The sequence below is a fragment of the Megascapheus bottae genome, chromosome 4 (assembly GCF_031878675.1).
Source record: "Megascapheus bottae isolate mThoBot1 chromosome 4, mThoBot2.hap1, whole genome shotgun sequence".
Classification (NCBI taxonomy): Eukaryota; Metazoa; Chordata; class Mammalia; order Rodentia; family Geomyidae; genus Megascapheus; species Megascapheus bottae.
In genome coordinates, this window is record NC_143512.1 from 24,024,296 (window position 1) to 24,043,484 (window position 19,189).

At 34.2% G+C, this 19,189-nt stretch overlaps 1 protein-coding gene across 1 annotated transcript in view; it reads left to right on the forward strand.

Moving 5' to 3' along the window:
• The window catches only part of St8sia4 (ST8 alpha-N-acetyl-neuraminide alpha-2,8-sialyltransferase 4), an 82,978-nt gene that overhangs the window by 8,996 nt on the left and 54,793 nt on the right, over positions 1 to 19,189 (forward strand). Inside the window, exon 3 of the mRNA XM_090331582.1 lies at positions 6,723 to 6,980. Within this exon, the coding sequence (XP_090187708.1) occupies positions 6,723 to 6,980 (258 nt within the window). The remainder of the gene's footprint in view (positions 1 to 6,722; positions 6,981 to 19,189) is intronic.

The following is a 19,189-nucleotide window of genomic DNA, read 5'->3' on the forward strand; positions in this document are numbered from 1 at the left end:
GTATAGAATTACAAAATTTCTTGAGAAATGGAAAGATTTGACAACTCCAGCTTTGTATTCTTCCAAAAAGGCATTACTCAATTGCAATCATGAAGACTGCATGATCCTGGCAGATAGACATCTCTACACTTGCGGTTTATTCTCTCCTCATAAGTGTATGGTGACTTTGTCTTTGTCTTCTCCCTTCAAGTGCCTCACCTGAATTTCAAAAATCTGTGAGAAATGAACCAGTTAAGAAGGAATGGACTTAGGTTGTTGTTTTATTTTTTGCCTTTAAAAATTATTTTATTATCTGGGTGATGTAGAGAGGGGTTACAGTTACATTCATAAGTTAGTGTGTATATTACTTCTCCAACACTGTTACCCCTTCCTATGTTTTTCACCCACTTTGCCTCCTAGGAATGGGCTTATGTAGGATCATAAATTGACACAGCATTTAATTTAATGATTCCTATCTTTTAAAGATACACTAGGAAGAGAGAAATATGATTGCTTTAAGAGATTTTTTTCAATAAATATGTCTAAGTATTTTTAAATAGGAAATATACTAGTTTAGTTATTATATCTAGGCAAACAGTGATATGTAGGGATAATTAAAATTTAGCAAGTATATTAAAGAAATAATTCATGCTATTTTGATTAATGTAGCTAACCGTGTCTTCCTATTGTCTATATAAAAACAAATCGTGTAAAAATTCTTAAGATTCCAGAAACACATTATTTATTATTAATATATCCAAATAAAAGTGTTAAATGTAAATTGACCCAAGTAGTTCATTTACTGCAATTTCATGAATTAATGAGATTTGCATTTATATCTTGGAAAGTGAACTATTTCCAGTTAAAATAGCTGATAATGTGAATGAAACGTCATTCCATACTAGCTAATTTTTATTGGGTTTGATTTAGTAGATAAAGCAGTTTAATTAAACAGCAAGAAAATATTCAGATGATTTCCTTAGTTTTAAAACACGCTTTTGAAATCCCACTAATAGTCATCAAGAGTTTTGTATTTTTCCTTTTTTTCTTTGTGTTTGCAGCATTTAAGAAAAACCTTGTAATCTGTGTATATGTGTGTGAGAGAGAGACAGTGTATGTAGGGACATATGTATATTGTGGAAGTTTTTCAAATTCTACTGTGCAATATTTTATTTATCCATTATAATTAATTTCTGTACATCTTATCTGATTGGACCATGCTTTTAAAAATCATTAAACATAATAAGACTCTTATTATATTTCTAGTAAACTATTGTCTATCGACATGTAGTGATTTAATAGTTACTGAAGATATCTTTCTTTATGTTCCTAAATATAATTTTCTCTTTCTGTTACTAATTCCTTCAGCCAAAATATCCCACACAAATATGATTCTTTTTTTTTTTGCCAGTCCTGGGGCTTGTACTCAGGGCCTGAGCACTGTCCTTGGATTTTCTCAAGGCTAGAGCTCTACCACTTGAGCCACAGCACCACTTCCAGTTTTTTCTGTATATGTGGTTCCGAGGAATTGAACCTGGGTCTTTGTGAATGCTAGGCAAGTACTCTACCACTAGTCTAAACTCCTGACCTTCAAGCACTGATTCTTAACATCTCATATACTAAATCATTTTGCTTTGTGCTTTGAAGACATCAACACTTAAAGGATTAATGTATTTTCACCTAGCCCTACAATTAAAATAATTACATTGATTTAAGTTTTGATTTACAGTTAATACTTTACCCTTTGTTATTATAAGTTAAAAAATGACACATTAATATTCATTACTCACTGTGAGTAAACCAGTGAAGGTTATACTTCAGTTATTTGACTTAACAAGTGTAAGTAACAACATATTTTCCATATTCAGGTTGATTCTTTTGTCTCTCTTTTCATATACTGAATAAAAACCAAAAAAATTATAACTGTCAAATACAGAAGTACAGAAATGTGTGAGCTCAGCTTGCTTCAGAACAGCAGTCACATGAATAGTCAGAAAAATATTTTCAGTTCTTAGTGTCATATCAGAGTTATTTAACATATAAGACTTAGAGGTTAATTAAACACAACTGAAAATTAATACAGGCTTTATGACAAAAAGAACTTGATAATACAATCACAGATTTACATTGGAGAAAGGTCCCCACACAATTTTGAAACCATATTTTACTTACTTTTTAATAAATAAGTGATCTCTAGAACTTATCTTGAGGCATAAAGCTTATCTAGCTTATTTAGTGGCAGATATGATTCAAACTCATTCCTGCTTGACTATTAGGCAGAGTCTTATCTGAGAAAAAGTCACTGGTTTGGAAGTATATGTTTTAACAATGAAAAGAAAAACAATTAATGCACATCTGTATGGAGCACATGCCAACTTAAAATCTGAAATAGCAAAATACATTGCTCATCAAATTTTACCAAATTCTGGAGCAAATATCAGATGATAGTCCAAGAAGTAAATGGCATTCAAGCATGAATTTCTCTTTCAGTGTGACTTTCAGTAATACAATATTTTACTATAATAGCTAAGACCCTACAAACAGAAATCATAAACAATTTCCCAATTCCTTTCAGAACAAATTTCAGAAGTTATTTCTTTATCTATCTATTTATTTGCCAGTCCTGGAGGCTGAACTCAGGGACAGGGCACTATCATTGGGCTTTCTCAGGGGTAGCACTCTACCACTTCAGTCAGAGCACCACTTCTGGCTTTTTGTGTGTATGTGGTACCAAGGAATTGAACCTAGGGCTTCATGTATGCTAGGTAAGCACTCTACCACTAGGCTATGTTCCTGGCCCCAGACAGGACAATCTTTTAGGACAATCTATTTGTAGACATAATAAAACTGTTGGTATTCCTTATATTGTATGCAATTATCATTTGAACTCATTTAGTGATTATTATTTTATCTGCATTTTACTTAATTTTATTATTTTTGTTCTCAGTCACTGCCTAGAGTGTGCAAGTACTGATTCTTAATACATGGCTCATAACCTTATTTGCTTTCCAGGTTGTGATACATGCCAGATCTAAGATAGGTCACACAATGCTTTCTAACTGGGTTAATGCTTTTAAATTGAATTTTTGTTGCTAGCCTATGTGTGCTTGCTGTTGACAACTAACTTACAGAGAGGAAAGAGTAGTGTCTTGTCACAGGGTAGCTATATTTAACATTTCTTAAGTGAAAACATTGTGTAGTAAGCTAATTGTCCAGGATTTGCAGCTGCTATTGGTGGTGGGTAATGGGTTATGGTAACGGGAAGTTCTATTTGAAAATTCAGTTGAAAAGTTTCTGTTCAGAATCTATTCCTGTCAGTGTAACAGTTGAAACCACCATTTCAGTTTAAGCCAATGTGCCTCACAAATATTTAATTATGACTAAGAATTTTGGTCTCACTTAGAGTGAAATGTCTCTTTAGATGGTTTCATATATCTACGCCATTGAAGCAGATGCTAGATGTAGATATTTGCTATCTATACAGACTTCCAAATATGCATTGCGATCAAATGACAGTTACACACCTACCAGTAATCTTTCATTGCTCTTTTATGTCACACATGAAAAGTCTCTTTAGATATTTGTCATTAACTTGACCACATTTTAGGTAAACATGTACAGGTAGAGCCTGTATGGTTGGTATTAGATTTTGCTGATTATAGTTTTTTGGAGTACAGTTGAGTTCCTAAGTTCTGAAATAATTTGTTTAGCTTGCTACTGAATTCAGAACAATTGTGTTGTTAGCAAAAGCATACTTAAGTGAAGCTAGGAATTTTTCGGTTCATAGGTTTTAGGTATAAAATTTTTCATGTTTTCAATAACATAACATTTGCCAGTCCTGGGGCTTGAACTCAGGGCCTAGGCACTGTCATTGAACACTTTTTCTCAAAGCTAGTGCATTGCCACTTGAGCTATAGCATCACTTCTGGATGTTTCTGAGTATGTGATACCAAGAAATCGAACTCAGGGCTTCATGCAGGAGTATAGGGTTTTTATCCTTTTATTTCTTCACATACTTATAGTCTGAATAGCTGGACTTCTCTAATTCATAGAACATAGTTTTGTATTCATGAGACTTGAACTCAAGGCCTAGGTGCTGTCCCTGAGCTTCTTTACTCAGGGTAGTGCTCTACTCCTTTGAGCTACACCTCTACTTTCAGTTTTCTTGTGGTTAGTTGGACATAAGAATCCTATAGACTTTCCTGCCTGGACTGGCATCAAACCTTGACCCTCATATCTCAGCCCTCTATTTAGCTAGGATAACAGGCATATATCTCCGGTGCTTGGCATTTCACAGAGCTTTTATATACATCTATAACTTTAAAAAACATTTAGCCTTACTCTATAATTTCAAAAATTATTTACTTGTCACAATATTGTCTACTGATAATAATTGTTTTCAATCTTCCATGTACTTACCTCAGGTAATTTTTCATGTAAAGATTTATGGACTAAATGATTTGTTATATGTAAGAAAGACAAATACTGGCATGATTCCTTTGTCATTTTAACAAGGCAAATTTTACAGTATTTTTTTGGCCTAAACCTTTGATTTTTATATTTTGATATGCTGTTGTATATTCACAGTGCTGTTACATTGAAAGGCACTTTTGCCATGGTTGCTGCTACTATTAAAAACATAATCTACTGATGAGCCTGTAGCTACATTGGAAAAATTCATAATACACTTCCATTTTAGGAGCTACTCAAAAGGGACCTATTTTCTTCCAAGAGTTAGAATCATGTATTTTTTAAATTGATAAACTCATTTAGTATTCTTTTAACATCATTTTTTCTAAGAATGAATTCAATAAAAATGCTTAACTAAGGTGTTTATAAGACATATTTTAAAGTGTTTTGCTGCTAATTTTTTTTATGTCACAGAAAAGCCACTGTTACTGGAAAGTCCCTCTCATTACTAATTGACAGGCAGTGTTGCTTTTATGACAGAGTGAAAGGGCTTTTCTCTTCTGTATTTCTAAGCTATCAAATCCTCTTTTCTATCTGCATCTCTATCCTGCTCACCCCAAACTTGCAGCCAAACCAATACTGGTTGAATACACCTTCAAAAGCAACCCATTTGAATTCTGCTCAAATGAAATTGATAACATCATCTAGCTCACAATCAAACCACATCCGTGCAGTCTCGACCCTAGAGCCAGCTTTGTCGTTTTCACAGGAAACAAATTTTTGTTGACTTACAGGTGACAGGTATTAACTATTTCCCCCCCAAATAAATGGAAATTAATGAATCTCTACGAAAGTTTCTGTTTTTTATTTTTTTTTTATTGCCAGTCCTGGGCTTGAGCTCAGGGCCTGAACACTGTTTTTGGACTTTCTCAAGGCTGGAGCTCTACCACTTGAGCCTCAAAACCACTTCTGGCTTTTTTTTTTTATGTATGTATTACCAAGGAATCAAACCTGGGTCTTCGTGCATGTTAGGCAAGCACCCTACCAATAGGCCAAACTACCAGGCCCTGTTTCCTACTTTTTACATTTTTTTCCCAGTTTGGGTGTGGAATCACTGTGTTCTTCCCAGAATGAATGACTTCTGTCATTTTTCAATTTATAAACCCATAGTTGCTGATTTCAACACTATTTCTCCTGTAGTATGTATACTTTTAAAACAAATTGTGATGGTGTTAGATAGTATTTTCACCAGTTTTGTGATTTCATTAGTTTTATATATTACAAAGATTCCTTCTGTACATAGTAGCTGAGACTACTTACTCTAATTATTGTAATCTATCCCTTCCTTCCCCAACTTAATGTCACTTGAGTTTACTTGAGTTTAAGAAAACCAACTGGATGACCATTCCATAATGCACTCAATGGACTTGGGTTTAAAACCTTGGAAATTTTCTGTTGCCCAGGGAAAATATTAGAGTCAAAGACTGAAAAGAAAGAGGGTACAAAGGTAAGAAGAAACAGCTATCTCTGCGATATATAATCCAAATCTATTTCTACCCATCTTTTCATTGACTCTGCCCAAATTACTTCCTCTACTCTCAAGATTGGAAGAAAGCTTTCACACACATTTAGTGCTACAATTTTAATTATATTTACAAGATGCAAAAATCTGCATTCACTGGGAAATCTTTTTAGTAGTGTTCACTGCAGTCTAATTCAGCATAATTTTGAGTTATTTCCATTTACCTTAACTAGGCAGCATTAAAAATGATTACAGCAAGTAGAATAACACTAGCAGAATATTTAATTATGCAAATTCTATTCATGTTAACTGTATTTTAGACAATAAACTAATCTTTAGCTTATTTATAAATGAAATATGTTTTCCTATCACAAAAGGCATATATATTATTCTTTTATAAAAGTATTGTAAACCTTTCAAGGGAGGTATTTTATTTATTTATTTTTGCCAGTCCTGGGCCTTGAACTCAGGGCCTGAACACTGTCCCTGGGCTTTCTCGGGGCTAGAGCTCTACCACTTGAGTCACAGCACTATTTCTGGCTTCTTTTTATGTATGTGCTACCGAGGAATGGAACCCCGGGTGTTGGTGCATGCTAGGCAAGCACTCTACCACTAGGCTAACCTCCCAGCCCAAGGGAGATATTTTAAAGCCCATTCCATTTCCCATAGAGTCTATTCCTATAGAATTGAGGGTTAAATGACCACTTGAAATTAGTCATTTATGAATCTGTTTTATATGTTACTCTGTAATGGAGTTGCCAGCTCCTGGCTCTGTTGCCATTAATAGGAAGCTTTGCTTGGATTTTTGCAGGAAGAACATTCTTCGCTTCCTAGATGCAGAGCGTGACGTCTCAGTGGTCAAGAGTAGCTTCAAGCCTGGTGATGTCATCCACTATGTGCTGGACCGACGCAGGACCCTCAACATTTCTCAAGATCTGCACAGCCTCTTACCAGAAGTGTCACCAATGAAAAATCGCAGGTTTAAGACCTGTGCGGTTGTTGGAAATTCTGGCATTCTTCTAGACAGCGGATGTGGAAAGGAGATTGACAGCCACAATTTTGTAATAAGGTGAGTTTCCTTCTCATTTTACAGTTTGTTGATAATATATTCAACGCTAGGAACTTATACATCTATCTTTGATGCCCTGTGATGTTTCACATCTAAAACTCCGTTTCAAATGGCATAGACGATTCAGGTTGTTACTTAGTTCATCATTGTACATTGCCTGTAATCCCAGCTAGTTGGGAGGTGGACATTTAAAACAAAACAAAACAAAACAAAACCAAAACTACAGTTCAGAACCGACCTGGGCTAAAAGTTAGCCAGAACCTATCTCAACAAATAAATGTGTTATGATGATTCACATCTGTATTCCAAGTGCAGTTACAGGCATAGATATGAAAACTATGATCCCAGGCAAGTCTCAATTCAAAATCATGAGACCCTAACTGGAAAGAACTCAAAGCAAAGCAGGGATAGCATGTAACTTAAGAGGTAGAGCATCTGTGAAACAAGCTGGCACATAGCCCTATGTTCAAACCCTAATGTAATAATCATTATTAGAACAATTGAAAATCAAGTTTGCAATGTACTGATGTGGGTGGTAGATGTAAGCCAATTTTATAATTTTTTTCACAATTACTTGGAAGAATCAAGGAACACAGTTTATCAAGCATATGTTTCATTTTCTTTGATAAATTCCCTTCATTCTTATTCAATATTTGTGGCATTTGTAGTATGTTCGTAAGTTTTAGACTGAGTTTTTCACATATTTAAACATACCTACGTACTTTTTTTGTTGACAAGCAAAAGACATTTGCTGAAATATTTGTCTTATTAACCTTTTTTTTTTGGTCAGTTCTGGGGTTTGAACTCTGGTCTAGGGCACTGTCCCTGAGCTCTTTAGCTCAAGACTAGTGCTTTGCCACTTGAGCCACAGAGCCTCTTCCATATTTATGGTAGTTCATTGGAAAATAAGAGTCTCAGAGTTTTCCGTGCTGGCGATCCTGAGATGTCAGCCTCCTGTGTATCTAGGATTATAGGTGTGAACCACTGTTTTATTAACTTTTTATGAAGTATGGTATTTGATAAGATAAATGAGATTTGTGTTACACTGCTGATACTAATTCAAGTATTTGTAAAGTTTTTGAATCAATTTGCTTCTGGGGGACTGCCGAATGAATGAGACTTGTGCTGAATCATATATGTATAATATAAAGATAAAATTTGTCTCATAAGGTAAAGATAAGAGGGAAAGTATGAATATTTGGTGAATATTTGAAATCCCTATAGACACACTGGAATACATGTGAATATAGAAATCTTAAAAAATCTTTCTGACCTAGTGTTCAAAAGAAAGTAATACATTGTGAATATATCAATCACAATTAATACATTATTTAAAAAAACTGTACTACACTTGAAAAACTCACAATTGTATTACAAAAGTAACTATAAACATTAGAGTGCTTCAGACATGGATGGCAGAGTAACATTTGGTTATAAAGGAATTGTAAGGCTTTTAGAGTTTGTGCAGTAACTAAAGCACACACATAAAGATGCATGTTAAAATACATGGAAAGACATTGCAATGTAAGGAAGATAGTTTTAACATGTTATTGGTGCTAGAAAACAGTGATTTAAGCATGACTCCTTTCTTGATTCTGTGTTTCTCTTAACGTTGGCCTTGGGGTCTGCCCAAGCTGGTAAGTTCAACATCATCTCTGACTCTACACTGAACACTGCTTTTACATGTGGGCAATGAGAGAAGCTTAAAATCGTAGTTTAAGAGCCATTCTTTGATTTTACTTTCTGTTCTGGCTCTGTTGCTGCAAGGTTTATGGACTGGATTGTTTGCATTTTTTTCAGTTCAAAAAATGAATTTACTCAAATTATATTGTACCCTTAGAAGTAGATTTTTACCTCCTTCCCATATTAAAAGTGCCTGATGGCACTCCTTGAATTACATCAGTCTCTTCTTTTCATTTTCCTTGCATTCAGACATCCAGCACTTTATATCTCTCTCCTACAATTGCATTTGGCTAGGCTGTAAGTTTATAGATTGCTGGGCTTTAGTCTATTAGTGAGAAAAATTCCCATTACATGAAATCCTACTGCTTGTCTCTTGTTATTTCCTCTTCATATAAGAACTCTGCTCCCTTTCACTGGCTAAATAAAAACACTGGGCAACCTGGCAGTTATAGCAACAGAATTTTACAAGTTATTGAGAATGTATTTACCTGCTAATCAACTCAGGGTTTCATTCAGCAAAGTACCAAGCATCTAAGGACATGACAACTCTCTCAGTCTTTAATAACACAGGCACTAGAAAACTGGAAGTGTCACTATGGCTCAAAGTGGAAGAACTAACCTTGAGGAGATGAAGTTCAGAGATAGCACCCAGGCCCTGAGTTCAAGCCCCATGAAGGACAAATTAACAAAACAAAATATAATCTGTTTACATCATTAAACTCAAATTCTAACCTTGAATGCTTTTTGATCATTTCGACAATAACTCCAATTCTGTCTCCATCACTTCTCTCTAGTATACTATTTACCTCCAAAATGGTATATTCTATTATCTCTAAAACTTTAATCTGCCTTACCACAGTACTGGCCAGTGGATTTTCAGTTCTGCTATGTGGTCTAGGGCTAGTGTTGCTTACCAACTGACAATACATGCTTTAGCAGGAGTACTAACTTTGCAACTTCCTATTTGAGAACTTGAATGTGAAGTTTCATTTCAGTCAGTTACATTTCAACATATTCAACCTTAATGGGCTCTTTATCTGTTTTCAGAATTACTGAGTATATATTATCCACATGTTCAAACTTTAAACATAAAATTTTTTGCCTACATAACTGACAAAAACAAGTGGTGTGCGGCTGAGAGCATAGCCTAGTGGTAGAGTGCTCATCTAGCATGCAGGAAGCCCTGGGTTCAATTCCTTGGTACCACATACTCAGAAAAAGCCGAAAATGGTGCTGTGACTCAAGTGGCAGGGCTCTAACCTTGAGCAAAAAGTGTCCAAGGACAGTGCCCAGGCCCTGAGTTCAAGCCCCAGGACTAGCAAAAACAAAACAAAAACAAAACAAAAAACCAGAAACAACAAAACAAAAACAAGTGGTATGGGAAAAACACTTTGAAAATTTTCTTGAGTAATAGAGAAATAGTTACTTCACAGCAGATTAATATGGAATTACAAAAGTTGTAATATACAGATATATTGTACGGAAAACATAGTTCCCATTCATAATAAACATACCTTTATAATTTGTAACGAGAGTTACATTAACAAAAGTTCACAAATAAAATTAGTTTTTTTAAGTGTTCGAGTATATTTTGGGGGCTTTGGAACACCATTTTACATTTTTTCAACACATTCTTGTAAATTTACAACCTGCTAGATTATTCCATAGCTACCTACTTCCTTATATGATTATTGCCTATATATGAAACTTGAACCCAGACATACATAAATTATTGGTTATTTTTTTGTTCCAGAGTTACATCTCCTCCCATGAGCATATATTTATTTAATTTTCTCTTCAGGTTACATATGCATGGTGAAAAATATAATCACCAGAAAATAGCCTTGATTCTTTTTCCTCCTTATTTAGAAGTAACTACCAAATTACCTTCCAAAGTTTATTCTAAATCTGGTGATTTTTCATGCTATCCAAACATTGTTTCTTAGAAGTCTACAATAGTTTATTAATTCATCTACCCAATCTCAGATGCCTTTATTCTATAGCCCAAATCTTCCTGGATTACACTGAAATATACTCTACCACTATCAGAATTTGTCACTGTTCCCTTTGGCATTTTGCATTACATATTTATAGCTTTATTGTTTATCTCCCCCTAAATAAAATGCAGGAGAGATACATTTGCAATGCATTATTTTAGTCTTTTGAGAATTTATCTGCCATGTTTATATGTCATGTAAATATTTGTATAAGGTAGGTAGGCAAGAAGACAGGCAATAAACACAGATGGAAGAAAGGGGGAATGAGGAAAAGAAAGAAGGGAGCATAAAGAACGATGGATGGGAACAGACTCACTCTGCATGAAAGGAACTTACTTATATAGAATTCACTTAGTCTTGCTTTCAAATAATTCTTGGGTATCTAGAAAGATAGGTTCACATTTTCTCCTTTAAAACTCTCACCTTTTCATTTGTCATCTTTTGCAAACCTTTGGTAACTAGGTCTCAGAAAAGGATGTAATTTCTTTTTGTAACTAATGCAAAAGCCTTCAAGATGTCTTTTATTGAGTAAACAGTTAATCTAGCCATTACCTGGATTGTAGTCTACTATCTAATCTGGAACAAAGTGAGTTATCTGACTCTTCATTCATTCAATTTATTTTAAATAAAAACAAATATTGTGTACCAGTAGCTCACACCTATAATCCTAGCTGAGATCTGAGAATTGCAATTCAAAGCCAGGCCAGTCAGGAAAGTCCAAGAGACTCTTACTTCCAATTAACCACTAAAAATGTGGAAGTGAGTAGGGGTGCAGGTCTAGTGGTAGAGCATTAGCCTGGAGGAAAAAAAAAAAAGAGTCCCAGAGACACTGCTCAGTTCAGGCCATGAATTCAAGCCACAGGACTGTTACAAAAGTACAACAATGAAATTCTTTTTTAATATATTTTTATTGTAATTAATAGAAGGGTTACATTATATTTGCCAGATAGAAGGTGCATTACTTCACAAACATTGCTATCCTTTCTCATGTTTTTGTCCCTATTTTCCTCCCTTCATCTTGTTTTCCCCCTTCCCTATCCTATTTCAAATAAACATATAATATATGAGATAACAAGGTAAGATACTGTAACAATAGGAGATAACAAAGTAGTGACAAAAAGATGAGAAATAACATAGTACGTTAACAACAACAATCACTCATTATATGGCTCTTGTTTCTATATCCTGGAGGTCCTTTCATTTAGCCTCGTCCTATATGTCCTTATGTATCTAGCTTTTGCCCTATTGTAAACCTCTGCTAGAAGAGTTCAAGGTCTATACTCATGACAAATGGGGGAAACCATTGAGCCTATGTTCCTTTGGATCTGGTTTACTTAACTTAATCTGCTTTTTTCGAAGTCTTACCATTTTCTTAAAAATGGGGCAATGTTGTTCTTCCATTGTGCATAAATACCACATCTACAACAATGGAATTCTATGCTGCCATCAGAAAGAATGACATTGCCCTATTCATAAAGAAATGGAAAGACTTGGAAAAAATCATATTAAGTGAAGTAAGTCAGATCCAAAGGCACATAGGCTCAATGGTTTCCTGCATTTGTAATAATTAATACGCATCTAGGACTCTCCTAGCAGAGGATTACTATAGCTCAAAACCTAAGTACATAAGGGCATATAGGATGAGGCTAAATGAAAGGATCTCCAGGATATGGAAACAGGACCTTTATCTTCAGTGATGGTTGTTCTTAATGTACTATGTTATTTCTCTTCTCTTTTTTTACCCTGTTGTTAATCTCATATTGTTACTGTGTCTGACTTTGTTACCTGGTATATTGTATATATGTATATTTGAAATAGGAAAAGGAAGGAGGGAAAATAAGATGATGGGGGGGAGTGGGAAATCGGGACAAAAACATGAGAAGGGTATCAATGTGTGAGAAGTAATGCACCTACTACCTGGCAAATGTAACTGTAAACCCTCTATATATTACCCCGACAAAAAAAAAAGAAAAAATAGTACAACAAAACTCCATATATTACATTATAGTCTGTACTACAAACTTTATGAGAACTATGTGACAATTTTCCTACAGTAAAATTTAATCCATTGAGATGCTGTTTACGTAGAAAAGCAGGTCCTCTATGTGAAATATGGTATTTTTAGACCCATCTTGTTTCTTAAACTTTCATCATTCCTGTTATATTATTCTTTATGTTTATAAGGAATAAATCTATTGGTCAGGTTGATCAATTTTTATGATCTTAAATTTTTCATTTTTTAAAGCAAGTAGTTTAAACCTTCCTATACCAATTTGCAATATGAAAACCATTGGTTTTTGTTTGAATGTTTTAATGGTAAGGGTTCTTAGAACCTCTAGATATCTAGAACTAGAACTTTAGATATCTCTTTGTATTTGTCCAAGCTACGATATTTCTTAAGTTTCATAAGAACTAAGTAGCAACCAAACCTGCAAGTTTATGCTTGCATTATGGAATGCCTAACATGTATAGAAGCAAGGCAAAACATTTTAATAAAGGCATAACAACATTTGTCACAACCATCTTATTTTCTGTTGTATATTTGTACTACTTTCCAAAACTAGAAGTAGAGGTGTTTTTTCAATTAATATGTGTACCAGAGGAATATAACTCAAATTTGTTTGCTTTTTTTATTTTCCTGTGAAGAAATCTGACATTGTCAGGAAAAATAAAAAGTATCTCTTGTATACAATGTATCATTCCAGCAAGACCATCTTTGCTTTTTAATATCTAATTGAGTGATTCCTTTGGAACTCACATTATCATTTTAATTATGAATTTATGAATGCTCACCAGCACATTCTATAATATTTAAAAGCTCTTCTCAATATTTGTATGCTGAAAATTTACCTTCTTTACTCAAGCAGTAAACAAGACACTAGCAGTTGGTTACAATTGAATAGTAAAGGGTGACAAAGTTCAGTTAGCACTAAAAGACTGTCATTCAAAATAGGAAAAACAAATGAGCAAAAAATATGAGAATATATGAGTATGAAAACTGTCACTTCTTAATAAAGATTGTTTCTTCTTGTCAGTTGGTACATGATTCATTTTCCTCTATTTTGTTAATTAGAATATTTTCTAAACAAATAAGCCACAGAAATCATTCTTCTCTCTGGCAATGTTAATTTTGAACTCTATTCTCCCAGTGCCTACACTGTATTTTAGTTATTTTTAAAAGCTTAATTAAAGGACATAGAAAGCTCTGAGATCAATGAAATTCTGTCCAGAATAAAACAGAATCTAGTGTTACCCATTTTTCCTTGAGTAAAAAGTAAATTGACTTCATCTTGAGGTTGATGGTTTATAATGAATAGTTGGAAAGTATGACTATGATTGATTTAAATGCAATGCAAAAGTGACAGCTACCAGAGGTTGAGTTAACAAATTAAATATTCACCTGGTAGATTTTTTAAAGTTATTATAGATGTTTTATCTTTTCTCTAGAATACTAATTTTCTATTTTGACAGTTATTTTATGCTTTTGCTTAGTAACCTGACGCTTGTAATAATCTTCTAAAACCACAATTTTAATGTAGCTTATTAACATCAACAATAAATCACTTCATTATGGATACAGGGTGTCCAAAAACATCATAAGGGATATTTCCAGTCTCCTAATTGGACTTAGATATTTGCTTTAAAACTTAACAAAACCTCATTCTTTCTTGATTTTTTTTTTTTTAACTCTGCCTGGGTGCTGTGCCTTAGCCCTTCAGCTCAAGGCCACTGCCCTATCCTTGAGCCAAGCTTCACTTCCCGCTTTCTAGAGGTTAATTAGAGATAAGAGTCTCGGGTCCTTTTGTGCCTGGGCTGGCTTTGAATATTGATCCTCATAAATCAGCCTCCAGAGTAGCTAGGATTATAGGCGTGAGCCTCTGCATCCAGCTTTTTCTTGAAATTCTTTGTTGCCCATATTTGCTTTAGAATATTTGCTTTCTAACTTAACAAAATCTCATTCTTTAAAATACTTTGCTACCCATCTAAAAAATGTTGGAATTATCTCAAATTTTTAGCAAAAACTAATAGAATATTTCAAATTTCTTGCTTTTTTTTTTTGATCAGGTATGGGGCTTGAACTTGGAACCATGGTGTTTTCCCTGAGCTCCTCAGCTCAAGGGTACTGCCATCTCTCTTGGTTAATTGGAGTCTCACCGTCTTTAGTGCCTGGACTGGCTTTGAACCGAGATCCTCAGATCTCCTCAGCCTCCTGAGGAGCTAGGATTATAGGCATGAGCCACTGCACCCGGCAAATTTTCAAATTTCTTACTTTTCCAGAGACATATTTTTATATCTTGTAGTTGTAGGTATGATGGGCTGGCTGCTTGTAATGACCAGTGTGTGTTTGCAATTGTGTTGTTGTTTGGTTTTTGGTTTGGATTTTTTTTGTTGTTTGTTTGTTTGTTTGCTAGTACTGGGGCCTGAACTCAGTGCCTGGTTGATGCTGTCCCTGAGCATTTGCTCAAAGCCTGTACTCTATTACTTGTGCCACACTGCCACTTCTGGAGATAAGAGTCTCAAGGGGACATTTCTGCCCCACTGTCACTGAACCGCCATTCTCAGATCTCAGCCTATTAAATAGCTAGGATTACAGGCCTGTGTCACTGGCCCTCAGTTTCCCTTTCTTCTGTTTCTTCCTTTTTTTGATAAGATGCAAGGTTTTGAAGAGGAATGACATAGCTGCTCTGGTTGGTGAGGGAATGAGTTAATGGAGCAACTTTCCCAGAACCCAATCCAACAATGCATTATGTTCAAGTTGACCTATTTATTTCTAAACCAAAGCAGTATTTTTAGAAAAAAAATTTATTTGGTATTAATTGGTACTTCAGAATGACCTTTTCTATGAAATGGAACAGATATAAAGAAATGAAATCCTATCATCTTTACCTGTACTTCAGAGTATAACATAGAATGAAAAAAGAATAACAAACTGAATCTCTTGTTCCAAAAAAATCATATTTCAAACAAGAGAATTAAACATATTATGATCAAGGTATTTTTATATTTTTACACTTCTAGATACAAGTAGGTGATTGATTCCTCATTATGTACATGTCAGGTTGTACAGGAGGAGGTTTGACGAAACTAGGAAGATAAAGTCAGTCTTTTGACACAGCTGCCCTAAACTGAGGATATATTCCTTTATACCTATAATCTTCTCTGATAATAGTAGTCCATAAAATGAGATGAAGGCCTTGTGATGGCAAATCCACCATTTGTCTGGGAAACTAGCAAATATTTGGCTAGAATAACTCATATGGGTGGAGCATTTACCACCTAGCTGATGAAACAAGCCAATTGAAGCAAGAGAGGAAATAGTATTTTATGATGACCTTTCAGATTTCTTTCTTTCTTTCTTTCTTTCTTTCTTTCTTTCTTTCTTTCTTTCTTTCTTTCTTTCTTTCTTTCTTTCTTTCTTCCTTCCTTCCTTCCTTCCTTCCTTCCTTCCTTCCTTCCTTCCTTCCTTCCTTTCTCTCTCTCTCTCTCTCTCTCTCTCTCTCTCTCTCTCTCTCTCTCTCTCTCTCTCTCTCTCTCTCTCTCTCTCTCCCTCCCTCCCTCCCTCCCTCCCTCCCTCCCTTCCTTCCTTTCTTTCTTTCTTCTTATGAGTCCTAGAACTTGGACTCTGGGCCTGGGCGTTGTCCCTGAGCTCTTCAGCTCAAGGCTACAGCCCTACCCCTTGAGCCACAGCCTCTCTTCCTCTTTTCTGGTGGTTAATTGGAGATGAGAGTCTCCTGGACTTTCCTTTCATGCCTGGGCTGGCTTTGAACCTCAATACTCAGATCTCAGCCTCCTGAGTAGCTAGGATTATAGGTGTGAGCCATAGTGCCCAGCTTCCCAGATTTATTTCTTCAAAGACTGACAGAAAGTTTGAGTGAGTACTCTGGCTTTTACTTTATTGAAACTACAAGAAATTATGATTTTCCTCTATAAGATTTATCAGTAGGAGTAGGCACAGATCATTATTTGTACAAAAATCAACTTGCATATGCAATTGTGTCTCAAGTATTCTTTTTCCTCTTGAGGATGAATTTTTCAGTTCTTCAAAAGTCACTCACATCTTGTCACATCTTGTTATTGTAAAGCACAGAGAGGCTTAATTTTATGTAATGTAGTTTTAAACATTAACTAATAAACAAGAAATTCTAAGTATTTTTCCTATTGATTCTTTACTTCTGATATCAATAGAAATGAGGTGTACAAACAGAAATAAGGGGAAAATTAGATATAAAATTTAGTGCTGTAACATATTTTCATGTTTTTATAGTCTGATTTCTTAAATATACTAGATACATAGGGGTATATTGAAAATAAAAAGGTAGATAGATGATAAATGGATGGATGGGTGAGTTTGTAATTGAAAAAATTTTAAAAGTCCAGAAAGGTGATAGGTGAATGGATGATATAGAGACAGATCAATACACACATAGAGAATATGAGTTAAGAATATGCCTGCACAGGAAAACCATAGCTTAACATGGAATGCAAGGGGCTAATCCCAGTTAACTGTAGGTGATACTGGATAAAAGTTTTTATTCTCTTTATATTTAATTGTTTTAATTTAAGTTTGATTTTGATATACAGTATTACTTTGCATGTTGACTACCTATCTATTGACATCATGTAATAAAAGAACTCCATCACTTTCCAAACCCTCCCTAATACTTATTCCACTATATATAATCATTAATTTTAAAATGTGTCATAAAAGCAGATGTTGCAAAGTCTTTTGGAATTTTTTGTGGGAAGTGACAAGCAACATATTCTGCATTTTTTTCATAGAACAATGTCCAGACTGTATATGATCCAAAACTGAAACCTTAACTGAAAACTTGTCAGAAATATAGAAACTCAAGATTTGAACAAGGCTTGTTGACCCAAAACCTGCATCTAATCACAGTGTTCAGGTTTTTAGTGTGTTCTCACATATGGGATGTTCAGACTGGGACAGTACATTCTAGGCAAGGTGGAGCTTTCTCTACCATATCCAATTCAGTTATAATAGGATCTAGCAATAAAACTGGCACATTAAAGTATATAGCATGAATTGAATATAGTATTGAATGATTGAGTGAATGAAGAAATTCAATAGGATTTAATAAAAATTTGGATTTTATTCATATATTGGCCAGCTCATAATTTATGCATTACTTAATTCCAAAATTAAAATCCAAATATAGTGTCAAACATAAAGGAAGATGACCCAACTTCCCACAAAAAATTCACAAATATGAGAAATTATCCAATGACATGTTTCAGAGACTTTGAAGAAAACGAAACTGAGTTGATTAGAAATTAGATATTTAAAAATAATTTCATAGTACAGTGATATTAATTATAAGTCTTATCAATAGCTGAGATTTTATCATAAAATGTACAAAGTAGGAAATGTAATTGTAAAACTCAATTGATGAAGAATGATATTTAACTAGATACATACACACACACACACACACACACACACACACACAAAGAATGGAATTTAATTAAAGTTTATCATTTAGGATAAAATGTAAAAATGTAGTTTAGTGCTACCTTGCTCAACAGTCTCCAAAGGGAAGTCAATTGATTAGGAATAAATATTCTCATTGCCTGATATAATTATAAAGCTAATTGAATTGATTAACTACATACATCAAGTGTATATTAAGGTGGCACTGAATAACTGGAATTAACTGTCACTGAATAACAAAAACATAATATAAGAAACAAAGGAAACTGCTCAATGAACAACAGTATCAACAAATCTAAATATAAACATTAGCTATAAATGTTAAGAAGAAATATAAGTTCTCAGGAAATAGTATGACAAAGAAGACTTACTATTTGATGATCTATCTTCCAAAGAAAAAGGATGATCTATTTCAGGAAAACTGGAGAAATTGACTATGTTGACAGACTCAATGCATTGTTATAATTCAATTGCTTTTTCATTCTCACTGGAGGATAAATTGTCACAAAATTTACATCATAGGCTTGGATATCCATGAATGCTAAATCTTTTTATGTTTTCTAAACAAGAATATGGATTTTCCATATGTTTCTGTATTTGTGTTTCTTTATATTCAAAGAATGTATTCTGCTTTCACAAACATACACTTCACATACTTTTTTCTTAGCTCAGTAGTAAACACCAAACAACTGAGGTTGTGTAGAGTCAAATAGAGGAAATGAGGATAATTTTGTAAAGTTTTATTTAGACAAGGGCAACATTAATTTTCTTTTTTATTTTATTATCTCAATTTCATTTTATTGTCAGGGTGATATAAAGAGGGGTTACAGTTACATTTGTCAGGTAGTGGGTACATTAATTTTACATATATTTTTATTATAATTAATGGAAGGGTTATATTATATTCACCAGATAGAAGGTGCATTACTTCACAAACATTGTTACCCTTTCTCATGTCTTGGTCCCCATTTTCCTCCCCCAACCCCCACCCTTAATCTTGTTTTTCCCCTTTCCTATCCTATTTTAAATAATCAAATAAGCATATATACAATATATCAGATAACAAGGTAAAATACTGT